At 32.6% G+C, this 19,277-nt stretch overlaps 2 protein-coding genes across 4 annotated transcripts; both read left to right on the forward strand.

The window, feature by feature from the left end:
- Nucleotides 1–1,341: 1,341 nt before the first annotated feature.
- LOC124944775 (tyrosine aminotransferase-like) lies at nucleotides 1,342–3,511 on the forward strand. 3 transcript variants are annotated; one of them, XR_007099962.1, is made up of 7 exons: nucleotides 1,342–1,678; nucleotides 1,752–2,094; nucleotides 2,253–2,471; nucleotides 2,566–2,625; nucleotides 2,704–2,849; nucleotides 2,920–3,013; nucleotides 3,103–3,208. XR_007099962.1 is itself a non-coding variant. In XM_047485117.1 (7 exons), exons 1-7 carry the CDS (start codon nucleotides 1,389–1,391, stop codon nucleotides 3,219–3,221), a joined length of 1,281 nt encoding a protein of 426 aa, XP_047341073.1. In that variant the 5' UTR covers nucleotides 1,342–1,388; the 3' UTR covers nucleotides 3,222–3,511. The 3 variants fall into 3 exon arrangements, 2 of the variants coding, with proteins under 2 accessions (XP_047341073.1, XP_047341074.1); XM_047485117.1 differs by having other exon boundaries at nucleotides 2,704–2,859; nucleotides 3,103–3,511; XM_047485118.1 differs by lacking the exon at nucleotides 2,566–2,625 and having other exon boundaries at nucleotides 2,704–2,859; nucleotides 3,103–3,511.
- A 13,259-nt stretch (nucleotides 3,512–16,770) lies between these two features.
- LOC124910272 (nicotianamine aminotransferase 1-like) lies at nucleotides 16,771–19,233 on the forward strand. The gene is made up of 7 exons (XM_047450898.1): nucleotides 16,771–16,961; nucleotides 17,828–18,170; nucleotides 18,258–18,476; nucleotides 18,568–18,627; nucleotides 18,702–18,857; nucleotides 18,930–19,023; nucleotides 19,112–19,233. The coding sequence occupies exons 1-7, from the start codon at nucleotides 16,786–16,788 to the stop codon at nucleotides 19,231–19,233; spliced, it is 1,170 nt and encodes a 389-aa protein (XP_047306854.1). The 5' UTR covers nucleotides 16,771–16,785.
- Nucleotides 19,234–19,277: the final 44 nt, after the last annotated feature.

Consider the following 19,277-nt stretch of genomic DNA (forward strand, 5'->3'; position numbering starts at 1 on the left):
TAGATTGACCATGACGATTAACCCCGACAAACGGAGCGAAAGACATGTTATAACGATTTGTCAAATAGGTTATATCGAAAGAGATAACATCGTGAAAATTGTCAAAGGCAGTCATGTACCTACCATCTGCCCAAAACACGTTTTTTAATTTAGGATTCCTCGTCCAAATCAATAAGGTAGAAGAAGTTTGAGTTCCTAGTTTGCATTCTTAAAAAATAATTAGTGAGTGCTTCAGCATCCCCACTCCCTAACCTCAACCTTTGTACTTTTTTAACGTAATTTCTACATGTTCTCTCATTGAAAGACATGTTTTCATACCCTCCAGCTTCTACTATAAGGTATTGAAATGTTTTGGCCACATTTAATCCAGCTTCATCGTTTGTATCCAATCTCCTATTTACATTTCCGTCTATTATTTTGTAGGATCTAACATGTCGTATCCTCTTAGGGCTTAATGTATGGTTGTGCTCAAACAAATACTTGTTATGACATATTCTCCTTCATTCCGAACAATAACATTAATCTTTGCTTTACAATTTGTCTCCATTATTGATCTAGGCTGATGAAACTTATTTTTGGCATTCGATTCTTTCATACAACTCTTGGCACAAACAATGCTGAAGTATTTTTTCTAACCACCTACATTTTTGCTCCCTAATTTGGTAATGCCGAATCCAGTTAAGTGAGCATATCATGTGTAGAATTCAAAAGCTTGTTCTTCGGTGGAAAATGTCATTCTAGCATTGAGAATTTCACTACGAAAAAAGTGTAACTATAAGAAATACGTCCCAAAACCATCATTTTGGGACATTTCCCCCAAAATTCCATTTTCTAGTTCCCGAAATGATGGTTTTGGAATATTTTGGGATATTTCCCCCGAAATTCTATTTTTTAGACATCGAAATGTCCCAAAATTTCATCGAAAATGTACATTTTTTATACCAACAATTGGGTACTTTTCAGGTTCAATAGGGGGAATTTGTTCAGGTTTAGTGCTTCATCTATTGCGTTGTTCAGGTTCGGTGCTTTAGTGTTAATTTTTTTGAAAGATAAAACAGGTCGTTATCATACAAAAACGAATTGAACAATATTGTTAAATAACTAGATGTTTAATATCATGGACTGAGTTTGGTTGATAGAAGATTTTCGTTTTGAGAAATTTTAGAAAGAGAAATAAACAAAGAGTTTTGGATTATACCGAATTTATTTCGTTCTCCTATACACGTGGCCTTGTTATTGCTGAACATACGTTTAATTATGACAGTTGGAAACACAATTTAATATTTTAGTTTTATTTGATAAAAACAACTTAAGTATGTATGACTTGATAAAGAATAAAAATCTGAAGAAAGCGGCGTCCGGCGTCGGTGGGGAAGATAAAGAAAGAGATGAAGAACATCGTATCTACAGAGGAATCGTCCCCGCAGCGATGGGGTTTCAAGATGGACGATTTCCTGAAGAAGGGATCTTGTGTTACTGTAAGAAGCCTTCTTACAGATATCAAATCGAATATCAATCCTGCAGATTCCAGATCCTTGATTCCTCTTGGCCATGGAGATCCTTCTTCCTTCCCCTGCTTTCAAACCACTCCGGTAGCAGTTGAAGCCATCGAATCAGCTCTCCGGTCTTCCAAATTCAACGGCTATTCTCCCTCTGCCGGCATTCCTCTCGCAAGAAAGTGCGTTAAAATAATACCCATTTCATCTTATCAAATAATCTAACAAAATTTTCTGTATTTCTTTTCATAAAAGGGCAATAGCTGATTATCTATCCAAAGATCTCAAAGATAAATTATCATCAGATGATGTTTATCTAACGATTGGATGCATACAAGCAATTGAAGTTATACTATCAGTATTATCATCCCGTCCAAATGCTAATATTTTGCTTCCAAAACCTGGGTTTCCCTATTATGAAGTCCGTGCATCTCATGCTCATCTTGAAGTTCGTCACTTTGATCTTATGCCAGAGAAAAATTGGGAAGTTGATCTTGATGCAGTTGAAGCTCTTGCAGATGAGAATACTGTTGCTATTGTTATTATTAATCCTGGAAATCCTTGTGGAAATGTCTTCACATATCAACACTTGAACAGGGCAAGTTCTCTTGATTTTATCCAACTTTAATATTAGTCATAATCTAGGTTCATGTGAGTAGATTCGGATATTATTTTCAAAACTAATATGTGAATTTTGTCATAGCAAATATAAAATCAGCATAAAATTGACTTCTTATGTTCATTGATATGTTATAGATTGCTGAAACTGCAAGAAAGTTGGGGATATTGATAATTGCAGATGAAGTCTACAATCATCTTGTATTTGGTAATAACCCGTTTATATCTATGGGAAACTTTGGTTCGATTGCGCCTGTGATTACTGTCGGCTCTATATCTAAGAGGTGGTTAGTTCCCGGTTGGCGGTTAGGTTGGCTTGTCACTAATGATCCTCAAGGCATTCTTAAAAAACACGGGGTTTTTATCGTTTTTTATCCGATCTCTCTCATTTTCACTTGAAAGAAAATGCTATTTAGTTCTCATAAGATTTCTTTTTGTTCCCATATTGTAGATTATTGATTCTATTATTGACTTCGTTGGTATTAGTTCTGAACCACCAACATTTATCCAGGTATATTAGATTTGTCATTTCTTTTTAAGAAAAATTGTGTTTTGTTTCCTTAATCTTTTGTTACATTTGTAATTACAGGGAGCTATTCCTCAGATCTTGGAGAGGACAAATGAGGATTTCTTTTTGAAAACTGTTGATATCTTGAGAGAATGTGCAAATATTTGTTATGATTCTCTAAAGAATGTTCCTTGCATAACTTGTCCTACCAAACCAGAAGGCTCCATGTTTGTAATGGTAAATATATGACATGATTATAGGTTTTGATTATGGGATGAAAATTTCGGTTTTTTATAGGTGAAACTTGACGTGTCAATGCTGGAAGACATAATTGATGATATGGACTTTTGTATGAAGCTGGCAAAAGAAGAATCTGTAATGATCTTACCAGGTAATAAGTTATAAGATGGTTGGACTAAAGGATCAATTCATAATTCATGGACTAGTAAATCCGATACATTTATTAATGTCGTGTTGTAGGGGTTGCTTTGGGATTGAAGAATTGGTTGCGGGTAACATTTTCCATAGAACCAGCATGTCTCGTAGATGGGCTTGGTAGGTTGAACGAGTTTTGCATAAGGCATGCGAAAAAGAAATGAGACGGTTTGTAGTGCTTGAATAACAACTTGGCGTGGATTAGTTTCAACGCCTTTTGATGTCTTTTGAAAAGTTTCAACGCCTTTTGATGATTTTTGAAAAGCTTCAACGGCTTGTTGATGTTTTTTGAAAAGCTCAATTATCCCATATTTGTGTATGAATTTCATTTTTATGTTATGAATCAATATATTGTATTTTGTAATAATTTATTGACCAGTTTGTAAATTTTATTTTGAGAATAAGAGTTATGCTTGGATAAGAAAATGTCTATAAACAAAATTTTATTTTGTCAGCACTATTATGTTTAAACAATATTTTAAAACTAGATATTATATTAATAATAGATATTATATTAATAAGGGGTAATATGTATAATGTTTTTTTATATAATTATTTAAATTTTAAATATGGTAATCTATAAATGATTTTATTTAAAATTGCACTTCTAAATTTATTTTTGTTTGAAATAATTATTCTTTAAAACTACACAAAATAAAGAAGTAACGCTAAGGCTTTGTTCGAAGATTGGTGATAATTTTGAAGGTGCAAAATAAGAATTTGTAATGATCTTATAAGGTAATAAATTAAGATGGTTGGACTTAAGGTATGTCCTAGTAAAATTTGATACGTTTATTATTGTCGTGTCGTAGGGGTTGCTTTGGGATTGAATAATTGGTTGCGTGTCGTAGGGGTTGCTTTGGGATTGAAGAATTGGTTGCGGGTAACATTTTCCATAGAACTAGCATGTCTCGTAGATGGGCTTGATAGGTTGAACGAGTTTTGCAAAAGACATGCAAAAAATAAATGAGACCGATTAGTTTCAACGCGGTAGTGATGTTTTATTGCTTAATAGGGTAATGGATTTCATTTTTATGTTATGAATTAATATATTGTATTTTGTTATTGTATTTTGTTGTAATATGTGTTGCATGGATACGAGTATCGTATCAAATCTATATATATATATAATGATGCTTAATTTTTAAAGTGTCCGGATTGTCGGGTCGAGAGCTGTGGTTAATTTGGATATATGTGAGAGTAAATGGATACTTGGGTCGGATTGTGGGTTGACCCGTCCATAAACTTAAACGGTTAAAAATAAAATAAAAATGCTATAGGTATGTTTGAAATTTGCAACCTAACATAACAAGTACAACCTTTTAACCAACTAGACTAATAACACTTTATATTTTAAATTCAACCAAAAATTTGATAAACGCGTGACATTTTAACCATATAAGTTCAACTTTTTAACTAACTAATATATATATATATATATAATGATGCTTAATTTTTAAAGTGTCCGGATTGTCGGGTCGAGAGTTGTGGTTAATTTGGATATATGTGAGAGTAAATGAATAATTGGGTCGGATTGTGGGTTGACCCGCCCATAAACTTAAAACGGTTAAAAATAAAATTAAAAATGCTATACGTATTGTTCGAACTTTCAACCTAATAAAACAAGTACAACCTTTTAACAAACTAGGCTAATAACACTTTATATTTTAAATTCAACCCAAAATTTGATAAACGCGTGACATTTTAACAATATAAGTTCAACTTTTTAACTAACTAATATATATATATAATGATGCTTAATTTTTAAAGTGTTTAGATTGCCGGGTCGAGAGCTGTGATTAATTTGGATATATGTGAGAGTAAATGAATACTTGAGTCGGATTGTGGGTTGACCCGCCCATAAAAATTTTACCGTAATATTTTTTTTAAGGTTTTTTATATTATTACTCATACAAATGCACGGGATACATGCTAGTATGATATAAATAGAGTATCTTAGATGTTAAAAATAAAATTAATTAAAAAATTAAAAATTAAACGTTATTTTCTTTTATTTAATAGGTGTCTTAATTAGCATTAAATGTTTAGTTAATATTAGACGTTATTATATTCTATTTAATAGATGCCTTATTCTGACCATTTAAGAGTCATAGAAGTTTAAATTTTTTTCCTAGTATAATAGAATAATTGTATTTGCAGAAAAAAGTTAAACTAAAATAAAAATATTTCCTCCTTTTTATAATCTTATTATCTTGAGTTTGTAAGAGAATACGTCGATTGTCCACTAACGTTTCCAACAAAGTGGTATTAAAACAATGATGTCTTTGATGCTCCAATATCCGCGTCTTACAAAGAACAACTATGATAGTTGGTTTATCTGAGTAAAGAAATTACTCTATTCCCAAGGTGCATGAGAAATTATAATTTGTGGTATTGTCAAACCTGATGAAGATGCGATGTTGACCCTAATTCAATTGATCGAGAAGAACAAAAATTAGGATCAACATGCCCTTTCTATCATCCACCAATGTTTGGATCATGATGCTTTTGAGAAAGTATCAAATGCCTAAACGTCAAAGGAGGCATGAGAAATTTTAGAAAATTCCCACAAATGTCAAATGTGTTATTAAGGTAAAAATGGTGCGGCTTCAGATTTTGCAGGGAGAGTTTAAAGTTCTTCATTAGGAAGCATCGGAGTCTATTTCACGTAGATCTTATCTATCATCAACCAGATGAAGGGCTCAAAGGGCTTCGAAAGGCACTAGCTCCTAACTTTGGACAAAGAGTGATTGCCGACTTTGAGAAATCATAGAAGACGTTCGAGTAATCGAGAATTTTATGTTCTCTACATCATAGATTTTACCATGTAGTGGTTGTAATAGAAGATAATAGAGATTTGGAGAAACTCTCAATTGACGAATTAAATGGATCGTTACGGGTGTACGAGGAATGGATGAACAAACACAAGAAAGAGCCTTTAGAGCAAACCCTTCTAGTCAAGCATTCATTTGGCAAAAAGGGGATTGTAGTTCATCGAGGTCGCGATCGAAGTTATTTTCGTGGTGACGGTTGAGGACGTGGCAAAAATCTAGACATCGAAAGAGAAAATGATGAAAAGTCTCGAGGAAATCCAAGAGGTTGAGGAAGAAAAAGACGACGCGAATGAGGATAATAAAGTGACGGATACGAAAAGGATACGGAAAGTCGCGCGTTGAGTGCTACAATTGTCACAGATTCAGTAGGTGATAGGGTCATGTCATTAGAGGAAGTCAACCATTGACTTGTTAATTCAATCTTTTTATTCTAAGAAAGAGAAAAGTCACAAATTGGGTCATTATGCTCGTGACTGTTGGTATGCCGAAAATGCAAAAATATAAGTCAATTTGACAAAAAAGAAAGAAACAGAGGAGTCAACATTGTTATTAGAGGAGAAAGTCAATGGTATCTTGACAACGCTGCGAGTAACCACATGTGTGATGACAAGTCGAAATTCGTTGAGATTGAGAAAAAGGTAACCAAAAATATTACGTTAGGAGATGCTTCGAAAATCCAGATTGAAGGTAAATGTAACATTTTAATTTGGCTGAAGGATGATACACATAAGTTTATTTCCGATGTGTATTATATCCCTAAATTAAAGAGTAATACTTTAAGTTTGGGGCAACTCATGGAAAGCGACTACCAGATTTTAATGAAGGATCATAATCTTTAGCTACGTGACAAAAGTGCTAACTTAAATGCGAAGTTGACGATGTCGAAGAATATGATGTTTTTTCTCCCTATTCAAACCAAATGGTCAAATTTCTTGTAAGTGTTTGTGATAGATCCAGCGCAGTGTTGGCACATGAGGATGTGACATCTCAATTTAAGTGGCCTAAAAATAATGTCCGAAAAGAAGATGGAGAAGGGGATGCTTTTGATCAATCATCCGTATTAACTTTTTGAAGCGTGTCTTCTAGGAAAACATGCAAGAGAAAGCTTTTCAAAGGAAGCAATGTAAAGAGCAACAAAGCCGCTTGAATTAATTCATGCCGATGTTTGTGGACCGATCAAGCGATCGTCTTATGGTTTAAGTAATTATTTATTAGTTTTCATCGACAATTTTAGCCATAAGACTTGGGTTTATTTCTTGAAAGAAAAATCTAACATTTTGATATTTTTAAGAATTACAAAACGTTAGTGGAGAAAGAGTCTAACTATATGATTCGGGCATTGAGAACCGATAAAGGTGGAAAATTTATTTCTAATGCATTTAACTATTTTTGTGAAGAAAATGACATTAAGCATTTTTTCACAGCTCCAAGATCTCCATAACAAAATGGAGTGGCTGAAACTTACAACCGATCCATCCTTAACATGGCTCGGAGCATTATAAAACATAAGAAGATGGGCAGGAGTAGTGACTTGTACATTATATCTCCTTAATCGTTGTCCGACTAAAACGTTAAAGACCTAACACCAATTGAAGCTTGGAGCGGAAAGAAGCCAGATGTATCTCACCTAATGATTTTTGAGAGTATTGCTTACAAGCATGTGCCAGAGCAAGATAGAACCAAACTAGATGATATAAACGAGAAGTTTATGGTTATCGACTATGATGGAAAATCAAAGGGGTACAAGCTCTACAATCCCGTCAACGAAAAAATGATTGTGAGTCGTGATGTGATGTTTAATGAAGATGATTCATGGAATTGGGAATTTAATGAAGATTCTGTCAAAGAATTCTTCCCATTTTTCGATGAGGACAATCAAGGAGAAGAAACATCGTAGTCCGTAACTCCTACGACGATAACAAAGTGTTGTAGTGTAGTGGTAAATACTCTTGTTTGTCACACGGGTGACCAGAGTTAGAATTTCACCAGCTACAAATAATAATTGGAGTTTTGTTATTTCAGAGAAGCTGAAAAAATACCGAAATTGTCACGTAGGCGAGATCGGTAGTGTGCAAGAAGTGTAATCGGTAGTGGAAATTCGTTCTACCGCTCAGCAAGCGTAACCGGTAGTGGATCGGTTCGGTAGTGGAAATCGGTTCTACCGCTCAACAAGCGTTAACTAGTAGTGGATTGATTTGGTAGTGGAAATCGGTTCTATCGCTCAACAAGCGTAACCAGTAGTGGTTTGTTATTTCAAGGAAGTTGAGAAAATACTGAAATTACCATGTAGGCGAGATGCATAACTAGTAGTGGAAATCGGTTCTACCGCTCAGCAAGCATAACCGGTAGTGGATCGGTTCGGTAGTGGAAATCGGTTCTACCGCCCAACAAGTGTAGCCAATATTTATTGAGTCCGGTATTAAATGGATTTGGCATTTAATAGGCGTTTCCGGTATTAAATCGGTAGTGTGCAAGAAGCGTAATCGGTAATGGATCGATTCGGTAGTGGAAATCAGTTCTACCGCTCAGCAAGCGTAACCGGTAGTGGTTTGTTATTTCAGGGAAGCTGAGAAAATACCAAAATTGTCACGTAGGCGAGATGTGTAACCGGTAGTGGAAATCGGTTCTACCACTCAACAAGCATAATCGATAGTGGATCGGTTCGGTAGTAGAAATCGGTTCTACCGTTCGGTAGTGGAAATTGGTTCTACCGCTCAGGAAGCATATCCGGTAGTGGCTTGTTATTTCAGGAAAGCTGAGAAAATACCGAAATTGTCACGTAGGCGAGATGCGCAACCGGTAGTGGAAATTGGTTCTACCGCTCAGCAAGCGTAACTAGTAGTGAATCGGTTCAGTAGTGGAAATCGGTTCTACTGCTCACCAAGCGTAGACAGTATTTAATGTGTCCAGTATTAAATGACTTTGGCATTTAATAGGTGCTTCCGATATTAATGACTTCGGCATTATATGAGGCCTCCGGTATTAATGACTTCGGCATTTAATGAGTTCACTATTAAATGACTTTGGTATTTAATAGGCGTTCCGATATTAAATACATTCAATATTTAATGGACACTTCGGTATTAAATGGATTCAGTATTTAAATTAGGACCGGTTATTGATTAAATGTGACATTTGAATAAATATTTGTCACTACCTGATCAATCTCAACTTCAAATTAAGCTTTCGTAATGGGCAGTCTAACAAAGTAGCGTTTCACCAATCTGGGATGGGCAGTCTGACGCAGCAGAAAAAACAGATTGTCACATACCAAGATTACTTTCAAATCCTCTGCAATGAAAGCTTTAGTACAAATTCTTCACTCCTTTGAAGTCAATATATCCGTTGGTGAAGAGATATGACCGTTGCTGTGTTTTGAAGATATAAGAAGATAAAAGGAAGAACAGAAAAAAAAGACAAGAAGATCTAGGCTCCTTTGCTAATAAAATACTCTCTCTACAAATATATATTTATATTAGCATATTTCTGTGTGAGAGTGTATTAATACCGAAAATCATTGTATCATTTCTCCATCATTGTGAGTTCTTTGTAAGTTGATAGAGTGTCTATCAACAAGTGTTGTGTGTGCTATGAGTTCGAAAATAGGCAGCAACTAAGACCTGAATGTTCGACTGGATTGTGTACAAGTGTGTTGTATTTAACCAAATCTTCTAGTGAATACTCTTCTCAAGGTTGAGAAGAGTATCCTTCTCGAGGTCGAGAAGAAGGGGTGACGTAAGAGAGTTTACTTCAAACATCCATAAACAACCTTTGTGTCTTTTTCTCTTTACTTTCTAAATATTCCAAACTGATTATTCATTGCTTCAAGTTGAAACAAACACTTCCGCACTTGAACTCGGTTCAAGAGTTTGTGACAACTTGTGAATAATAGAAACCGATATTAACTTTTAACCAAGTTAATATCAAACAAAGTGTGTGTAAACGTTCATCGTTGTGAGACCTTAGTCTCCTTCGGCGATCCTGATCCTAACAAGTGGTATCAGAGGAGCCAATTTATATTCTCAAGCATCTGAATATCATGTCTTTCATCAACGAGCCCCCATGTTCTGCATTGAAGAATATGTTGATTGGAAGATTCGCATGGAGGTGCATCTAGCCTCACAAGACGATGACATGTGGTGTGTTATCATTGATGACCCGACAAAAATTGAGAAGCCAAGATGCAAATGGACGATTGAAGATAAGAAGATGAATAACCTGAATAATGTTGCCAAAAAAATATGTACAAGTCGCTGGACAAGAATATGTTCAGTAAGATCAAGTCGTGCTCCTATGCTAAAGAAATTTGGGAGAAGATGATCCAACTATGTGAGAACAACGACCAAATAAAGGAGAACCAGAAAGAATAGAAGACTCTAATGGATGCTGAAAGCAAGGGAAAATGGGCCGATAGCGATTCGGACGACTCATTATCTAGCGATAGTGATGATAAAGTTGATACCTACTTCACGGTTGAGAAATAATCCTAGGTATTTGATTTCTCCTCTGAAGAATTTACAAGAGATGAATTAACTGCTGCACTTAATGACATGGTCATTGAGTACAAGAAGTTGTCAGACTCTTTCAATGAAATTAGATTGAAATATGAAACTGGTAACTCTTCTTCATCTCAAACTTCTGAACCAAAATATTTTGAAAACAAAGTGGTCGACCTCTCATCAGAGAATGAGAAGCTCAAGGAAAAGGTTCAAACACTATTTTCTAAAAACCAACGTTGGACAAATGTGGTCAGTTCCTATACGAGGTTTGGAGATGTAGTCATACAGCAGATTAGTCTGCTAAGGCTTGCCAGATGCAAATCCGGTTTAGGATTTGACAATGCCAGCCCATACAAGTCTTATGAAAAGTTAAACCCGACGAAAGACAAGCTTAAGACAATGAGTTTTGTCATGAGTAGTTTAACTAATAAAGAAACTGATTCAATCTGTGATTATTTGACTTCAAAGGATGAGATGATTTATGTAAAGCCAACATCAAGCTAGCATCCTGAGAGAAGGACAACCAATTGGTATGGAAAGGAAAAACCTTATAAGAAGTCAAGAAATGTTACCAAAATTCATCATTTGAAGTTAATGAATCATCAACAGGCAGAGAGCAATCTGCCAAATACAGTATACACACAGTGGGAAGTCCATCAAAATAATCAAAGTATAGATTTCTAAGGGACTAATCCATCACGGACCCAAAGAAAAATGAGTACTAGATTTGTTTTTGTCTATGAATGTAGATAAAACAGGACTGCATCGTGGAAGAATATGCATGACATATGGATAGTCGGTTGCTGACGAACATAACATATGAAGACAACAAGCATGAAGTGGCTAACATCCTCATGAAGCCACTTCCCGAGTCTAAGTTTTCTTACCTTAGAAATACTTTAGGATTGTTAGATTATAATAATGCCTAAACTGATTTAATTATAAACTTGGCTGGTTTTGATAGTTTTAGGATAAAACAATAAAAAATGGAGAAATTGCTAAGAAATAGATAACATGCTTTGATAATTTATTTTAAATAATTAAAGAGGGAGAAATTGATAGATTAAAATTGCTAATTAACTTAGGAGAATTAGCCAATAATTATAAAATTACCAAGTTTTGAATATTTAGTTTAAATAATCAAAAAGGGAGAAATTGTTAGAATATAATTTATAAAAATGTTTTAATAATGAATGGATAAAACTAAGTTTAATTAAATATATAAGTTAAATTATATATATAACTGCTAAGTCATATTAAGTATATTAATTGTTTTAAAGATAACAACAAAGTGTTGTTGTGTAGTGGTAAGTACTCCTGCCTGATACATGGGTGACTAGGATTCAAATCTCACCACTAGCTGTAAAAAATAAATGAAGTTTTATTATTTTAGAGAAGCTGAGAAAATATTGAAATTGCCACGTAGGTGAGATCGGTAGTGTGCAAGAAACGTAACCCCGGTAGTGGAAATTTGTTCTACCGCCCAACAAGCGTAACCGTAACCGATAGTGCTCAGCAAGCGTAACCGCCAGTATTTAATGAGTCCGATATTAAATGGCTTCAACATTTAATAGGCGCTTCCGGTATTAATGACTTCGACATTTAAGCTTGGGCATGTAGCATTTCACTCTGGAATGGGCAGTCAATGAAAACTTTAGTACAAATGCTCCACTCCTTTGAAGTCGAGAGAGATTGTTTGATGAGTCCCGTATTAAATGGCTTCAACATTTAATAGGCGCTTCAGGTATTAAATGGCTTCAACATTTAATAGGCGCTTCAGGTATTAATGACTTCGACATTTAAGCGTGGGCATGTAGCGTTTCACCAATCTGGAATGGGCAGTCAATGAAAACTTTAGTACAAATGCTCCAATCGAGAGAGATTGTTTGTTCGTTTGCCTCTACGTGGATGATCTTATTTTCATAGGAAATAATCTGAGTCTCTTCAAAGATTTTAAGAATGATATGACCCGGAAATTTGAGATGACATATATTGGCTTAATGTCATTTTATCTCGGATTCGAAGTGAGCCAATCAGATGATGAATTTTTTTGTTGGGCAACAAGCATATGTGAAGTGAAATCTAGATAGATTCAATATGTCGAAAAGTAAACCGATGCCTACCTTTATGGAGGTTGGAGCTAAACTAAGCAAGAACGAAAAGATGGATCCCACACTATTCAAAAGTCTCATTAGATCTCTAAGGTATTTGACTTGTACTCGACCGAATATTCTTTTTAGTGTGGGAATTATTAGTCGATTCATGGAGGTGCACACGACGTAGAACATGAAGGCAACAAAGAGAATTTTGAGATATTTGAAAGATACTGTTCATTTTGGACTACTTTATTCATCGTCTAAGGAATTTCAACTTGTAGGATATTTCGATAGTGATTTTTTTGGAGATATAAATGATTGAAAGAGCACAACTGAAATTGTGTTTATATGGGTTAATGTAATTTTGTGGAGTTCGAAGAAACAAGCGATAGTCTCGCTATCATCTTGTGAAACTGAATATGTCGCATTGACAACATGCGTTTGTCACACAATTTGGCTTAGAAGAATATTGAATAAGATAGGTTTGCCACTAAATGAAGCGACCACAATTTTTGTCGACAACAAGTCTGCTCAAGCTCTGACAAAGAATTCTATTTTTCATGATCGAAGTAAACACATTGATATGCGCTATCACTTCATCCAAGAGAGTATTACGAAAAAAGAGATCAGACTTGAATATGTGAAATTTATTGATCAAGTTGCATATATTTTTATGAAGCCTCTTGGAGTGAAGTTTTTCAGCAGAAGAAGAATTAATTTTATGGGGAATGTTGAAAATAAAATTAATTAAGAAATTGAAAATTAACATTATTATCTTTTGTTTAATAGATGTCTTAATCATCATTAACGGTCTACTTAATATAAGACGTTATTATCTTTTGTGTAATAGATGTCTTAATTAACATTAATTATGGTCGTTGAAGAGTGATAGAAGTTTAAGAGTTTTTTTCTAATATAAATAGAATAGTTGTAATTGTAGAAAAAATTTAAACTGAAATAAAAATCTCTTATTTTTTTTCTTTTTATTATCTTGAGTTTGTGAGAGAATACGTCGATTGACCACTAACATTTCCAACAACGAATACGGAGATAAGACAAATTTTGAAAAAATAAGATACGATACGTTTATGGTACGCAAATTATAAATATTATATATATAATAAATTTAATATTGAAATACTGTTAAAATATATTTAGTCATGCCCACTTTTACCGAGAGTGAAATGGCGAGGAGGCTGATAAGTCGCCGACTATTGCATGGACTGAGTAAGAGATAGTTGGGTAAAAGAGTAAGTATGAGGGAGTTAAAGAGATGGAGGCGGTAAGAAATTGAAATATTAGGTTAAAGGTCAAGTTATTTTACTAAAATAATTTAAGTCCTTCAAAAGTTTTATTTATTTTTTAAATTAACTCAAAACGTATTCAAATTGTAACGATTTGGTCAACTATAAAAAAAATCAATGATACTTATTCTATCGTATTCGATTCCATTTTTCCGTATTGGCATCTAATACTCCAATTTTTACTTTATTATTTTTAGTACCAGAGTTATTTAGGTTGTAATGTATTGACCGAAATAATTTGTGTATAATGACTTTTATTTTGTGAACAATATTTAGTTAGAAATAATATTAAAACATAATTTAGTTATGAGAAATGATCGGGAGAGAAAATTTGAGGGAGGGAATTGGTAGGGGTGTTCATCGGTTTGGTTTTGGGTTATTCGAGTTTCTCGGTTCGGTTTATTCGAATTTTTAATTTTTTTAGCCAATTCGAAAACCGTAATTAAGCTGAACTGAATTCGAATTTGATATTCGGTTCGAATTTCAAATAATTCGAATTCAAACCGAATTCGTTTTTTTTAATTAGCATAACTCAAAATAAATTGAACCAGACAAGAATCAATCCAAGGTTTATACCGTGATAGAGTATTTATTCTACCACTAGACCATTGAAGCTTTTGTTTTCTTTTTCTTTTATTATAATTTGATTATTTTGAACTTTTTCTTAAGCTAAGTTTGGAAAAATAAATAATAAAAAATGAATTTGGTTTTCGGTTTAGTTTTTGAGTTAAAACTCAAACTAGAAAACAAATTCGAAAAACGTATTTGAATTCGAATTGGTTTGAAATTCGATTCGAAAACCGAAAATGAAATTCGAATTCGGTGAATTCGAATTCGGTCGGATATTCGGTTCAGACCAAATATTGAACACCCTTAGGAATGGGGGAGAGAATGATGTGGCGCAATTTGATTAGCCAAAAAATAACAAAATTTCTCTCTCTTCTCACCTTTTATCATTTTTCTAACCAGTGATATAGTGACACATCATTCCCTCACTCATTCACTCTCTCAAATTCCCTCCCCTATCACTCCTTTATGTATGGGCCGAATCTCAAACTTAAATAAGGGCCCAATCTTATATAAGAAGACAAAGGGTATCTTTGTGAAAAAAATATATAGTTGAATTAATCCTTTCTTTTTTAAATTTGTAAAGCAGTTCAATTTTATTGTATAGTGTTTTTATATATTTAATCTATCACTTTTGTTGGTTTTAATGTTTCTTAGGCCACTTGTTTGAATGATGGTCTTCATTAAATTTATCAATAATATTTATTTATTTTATAAAAGGCATATTTTTTAATTAAAAAAATAATACTTTTTACTGTTTCTAAAAATATATAGTTAATTCACACTGTTTGATAAAAAATTTTAAAAAAATGATTCATTATATTTTTATTGATGTTAATATGAAGAAGATTAACTTAATTTCATGTTAATATCCATATGTTTTAATCATTTTAGAATAAGATTAACTTGATTTGCAGGAAGATTTAAAACTGCAAATAATGATAAGATTTTGAATTTATTGATGTATTATTTCCTTATAGGTTGACATCTAATAATATTTGTTGAAAATAAATATTAATAACTACTCAAATATATGATTTATGTACCTTTCTACAAATTTGATGTGTTTTTGATGATAATTTTGCTAACAAAAGTTTTATTTGTTAAAGATAATCATATTATTTGTAAAATGAATCGGGTGTGAAGACCCAAGATATTGTGAGTCTCACATGACTCGAAATAGACAATCAAAATTTTGCTTTCATTTATTTAAAAAAAAGTTACATATCTAAACCAATAATAATACATGTGTATAATTTATTTCAACGTTGCTTTCTAAATAAGTAGTGGATACTTATATATAGTTTTTGAAAAGAAAAATTTATAGTCAATAGAACATATTGTTTGTTCATTTTAAATAAAAACCAAGTGGATATATATATATATTATATATTTTATTCGAGCACATGTTAGATTGCAGTTTGATAGGTAAAATTTATTCAAGAATAAATAAATTTATAATTAAGATGAGGTGTCCACATAGTCAAAAATTTTAATTCGTTAAATTCAATAATTAAATTATTAAGATAAATATTTTATTTATTTATAAATATTACATTTTTACATTGATAATAAATTAACCACGTTTGAAATTATTAAAACAAAACTTCATTTTATATCAAATTGTGATGTTTGTGATACTCGAAAAAGAAAGTCTAAAATCTAAATTAACTCTAAATAATGAATAAGAATTGACAATTAGAAAATTTGACCTTCAAAACAATTACCTTGATTATGTTGTTTTTGTTATTAAATATTAATTATTTTTTATCTGGTTAAATTTAATTATTTTTAACTGGAAACACGTCATTCCATCTATTTTTTACTAGGCCTTATTTGCATTTATTTATCCAGAGCCTTAATATCTTCTAAAATCAGTTCCATCAAATTCTCCTGCTCTAATATATATTTTTGAAAGGATGAAACCGATATCGAGTTCTCTTACAAGTTACAACCATATTTAAGAATTATATTTTATTATGGTTGGTTTAATATTTTTAAATCTTGAAATCTACTTTCAAAAAAGACAAACTCAAAACAAGTAAGAAATGATTAAATTAATTATATCCACAAAAAAATGTTGTAACATTTAAATAGAGAATTTAAATATTTTGATAAAAATAAAGCTTAATGGGTTGTTGGAGTATTAAGAAAGACCTAAGTTTATCAATTTTTTTACAGAAGAAAGACCTAGGTTATTTGTTTTTGTTCAACTTGCTCTATGAACCTACCTTTTCCCATAATCTTATTAAACATGGGGTACTAATCTTTGTATAAAAGAAAACTTGAGTAATAAATTATTGAAGGCAAGATGAATATCAATTTGTCGATAGAGAAAGTGCCCTTCCAGCCGCGATGGGGTTTTAAGGGGAACGATGGTTTGAAGAAGGCGTCTGGAATAACATTGAGAGGGGTTCATAATGAAATCATGTCGAATCTCGACCAATCGGATTTGAGGCCCGTGATTCAACTTGGTCAAGGAGATCCTTCGGCCTTCCCATGCTTTCAAACCACTTCGGTGGCCGAGGATGCTGTTGAAGTCGCTTTGCGATCAAATGAATTTAACGGATATGCTCCCACAGTTGGTCTTTTTACCGCTAGAAAGTAAGTAATTAGTTGATTTCCATTCAATATTGCATGCATGCATGAATGACATGCATTCTTGAGAATTTCTACCTCATGAAATAAAATTCTTAAGACTTACCTATTTGTTTGAAATTGATCTATCATATACTTTTTGTGACGTGGTTTTCTCATCATATTTGTTTTTCTTCATATTATGTATGTTTTTTTGGATTATTGATGTTATTTGTGTTTAAAAGACACTCTAGTTGTACTTGCATGATTTCTTGCTTATAATGGAGGGACCAATACAAAAACTCACATTTCAACAAATAGAAAAAGAAATTGGGATGATTTTTTTTAAAATATCAACCTTAATTTATATAGAAAAAAAACATCATCAATTCAATATTATGATGTTCTTATAAAATGGTATTTTGTTACAATTATATTTTAGAAAATTTCAAAGTTAATTTTCTATTGAAAGTGTGATTCAATTTTTTCAATGAAAATCATGTAAGAAGTTGTCTAAGTTTCTTAAGTGCTGGACACCAAAAGGAATTGAAGATATTTTTTTTTTGTAAAATATAATTTTTAGTTTATCTATTATCACTTTTATAATAATGATTATTTTGAAAGATCGAACTCATTCTATTTATTTCCTAAGTCACACAATAAAATACATGTTATCACTTTAATTATATTATACCAAAAAACAGTTAATTCGGTTGTATTTCGTGACACTTTGAACACTTATGTTTTTCTCATTAGTCTTAAACTAAGCTCATTTATATTTTATTATATTACATTTTCCAAAAAAGAATTATTAATACAAAAGTTTTTTCATTATCCTTTAATGCATTAGTTGAATATTCATCTAATTATTTTTTTCATTCTATTCAAAATAGGGCAGTAGCTGAGTATCTATCAAAGGATCTCAAAGATCACAAGTTATCACCTGATGATGTTTATCTAACAATTGGGAGCTCACAAGCAATTGAACTTATAATATCAGCACTTTCTTGCCCTAAATCAAACATCCTTCTTCCAAGACCAGGGTACCCCATGTATGAAGCCCATGCAGCCGTTTCGAATATCGAAGTTCGTCACTTCGATCTTATCCCCGAGAAAGATTGGGAGATAGATCTCGATGAGGTTGAAGATCTTGCAGATGAAAACACCGTTGCTATTGTTATCATTAATCCCGGAAATCCTTGTGGAAATGTCTTCAAATACCAGCACTTGAAAAAGGCAATTAAGTTCTCTTCATTTGATTCAACTTTATGTTAATTGATATTAAAAAAAATCATGTTAATTGATTAATTTAATATGTTATAGATTGCTGAGATTGCAAAAAAGTTGGGGATATTGATAATTGCTGATGAAGTATACAATCATCTTACATTTGGTAATAACCCATTTATACCGATGGGAAACTTTAGTTCGATTGCTCCTGTGATTACGGTTGATTCCATATCGAAGAGGTGGATTGTTCCCGGTTGGCGGTTAGGTTGGCTTGTGACAAATGATCCTCAAGGCATTCTTAAAAAACATGGGGTTTTCACTCATTATCCGATTCTATTATTTAGTACAATCAATGATAGTGCATAAGTTTCTGATAAGATTTTTTTTTCTTTCTATATTGCAGATTATTGATTCTATTATTGGCTTTCTGAATATTTCTTCTGATCCAGTAACATTTATTCAGGTGTAACATATATTTTTTTTTTATTTCTTATAGAAAATGTTTATTTAACATTTATCAATGAATTCTTTTAACAGGGTGCACTTCCTCAGATCTTGGAGAAGACAACTGATTTTTTCTTTTCTAAAATTACAAACATCTTGAGAAAATCAGCAGATGTTTGTTATGATTCTCTAGAGGACATTCCTTGCATCACATGTTATAACAAACCAGAAGGCTCCATGTTTATAATGGTAACAAAAAATAAAGATTATTAGTAAAGTTGATAATTATGTGATGAAAATAATATTATTTTTGGATTTTAGGTGAAACTCGACGTGTCAATGCTGGAAGATGTGTTCGATGATGTGGACTTTTGTACGAAGATGGCAAAAGAAGAATCAGTAGTGATCTTACCCGGTAAATGATTACTTTTAATAATAATCTCGTAGAATCATAACTCATGAACTAAGTAAATTCCGATAAATTATTTTAATGTTTTTCGTAGGGGTTGCTGTGGGGCTTAAGAACTGGTTGCGCATATCTTTTGCTATAGAGCCTGAATCTCTCCTAGAAGGGCTTGGTTGTAGGATGAAAGAATTCTGCAAAAGGCATGCTAAAAAGAAATGAGACCAGCTTTCTTAATGGTGAATGAAGAATTAATATTCTAGTTC

The sequence above is a fragment of the Impatiens glandulifera genome, chromosome 7, assembly GCF_907164915.1.
Source record: "Impatiens glandulifera chromosome 7, dImpGla2.1, whole genome shotgun sequence".
Classification (NCBI taxonomy): domain Eukaryota; kingdom Viridiplantae; phylum Streptophyta; class Magnoliopsida; order Ericales; family Balsaminaceae; genus Impatiens; species Impatiens glandulifera.

Bases quoted from the DNA above. Each gene is read 5' to 3' on its own strand.
- LOC124944775 (XM_047485117.1), top strand. From the start codon at position 1,389: ATGAAGAACATCGTATCTACAGAGGAATCGTCCCCGCAGCGATGGGGT. The intron at 2,095-2,252 runs GCAAGTTCTCTT...GATATGTTATAG, and splicing joins CATATCAACACTTGAACAGG to ATTGCTGAAACTGCAAGAAA. The intron at 2,626-2,703 runs GTATATTAGATT...TTGTAATTACAG, and splicing joins AACCACCAACATTTATCCAG to GGAGCTATTCCTCAGATCTT.
- LOC124910272 (XM_047450898.1), top strand. From the start codon at position 16,786: ATGTCGAATCTCGACCAATCGGATTTGAGGCCCGTGATTCAACTTGGT. The intron at 18,477-18,567 runs GTTTTCACTCAT...TCTATATTGCAG, and splicing joins GCATTCTTAAAAAACATGGG to ATTATTGATTCTATTATTGG. The intron at 18,628-18,701 runs GTGTAACATATA...TTCTTTTAACAG, and splicing joins ATCCAGTAACATTTATTCAG to GGTGCACTTCCTCAGATCTT.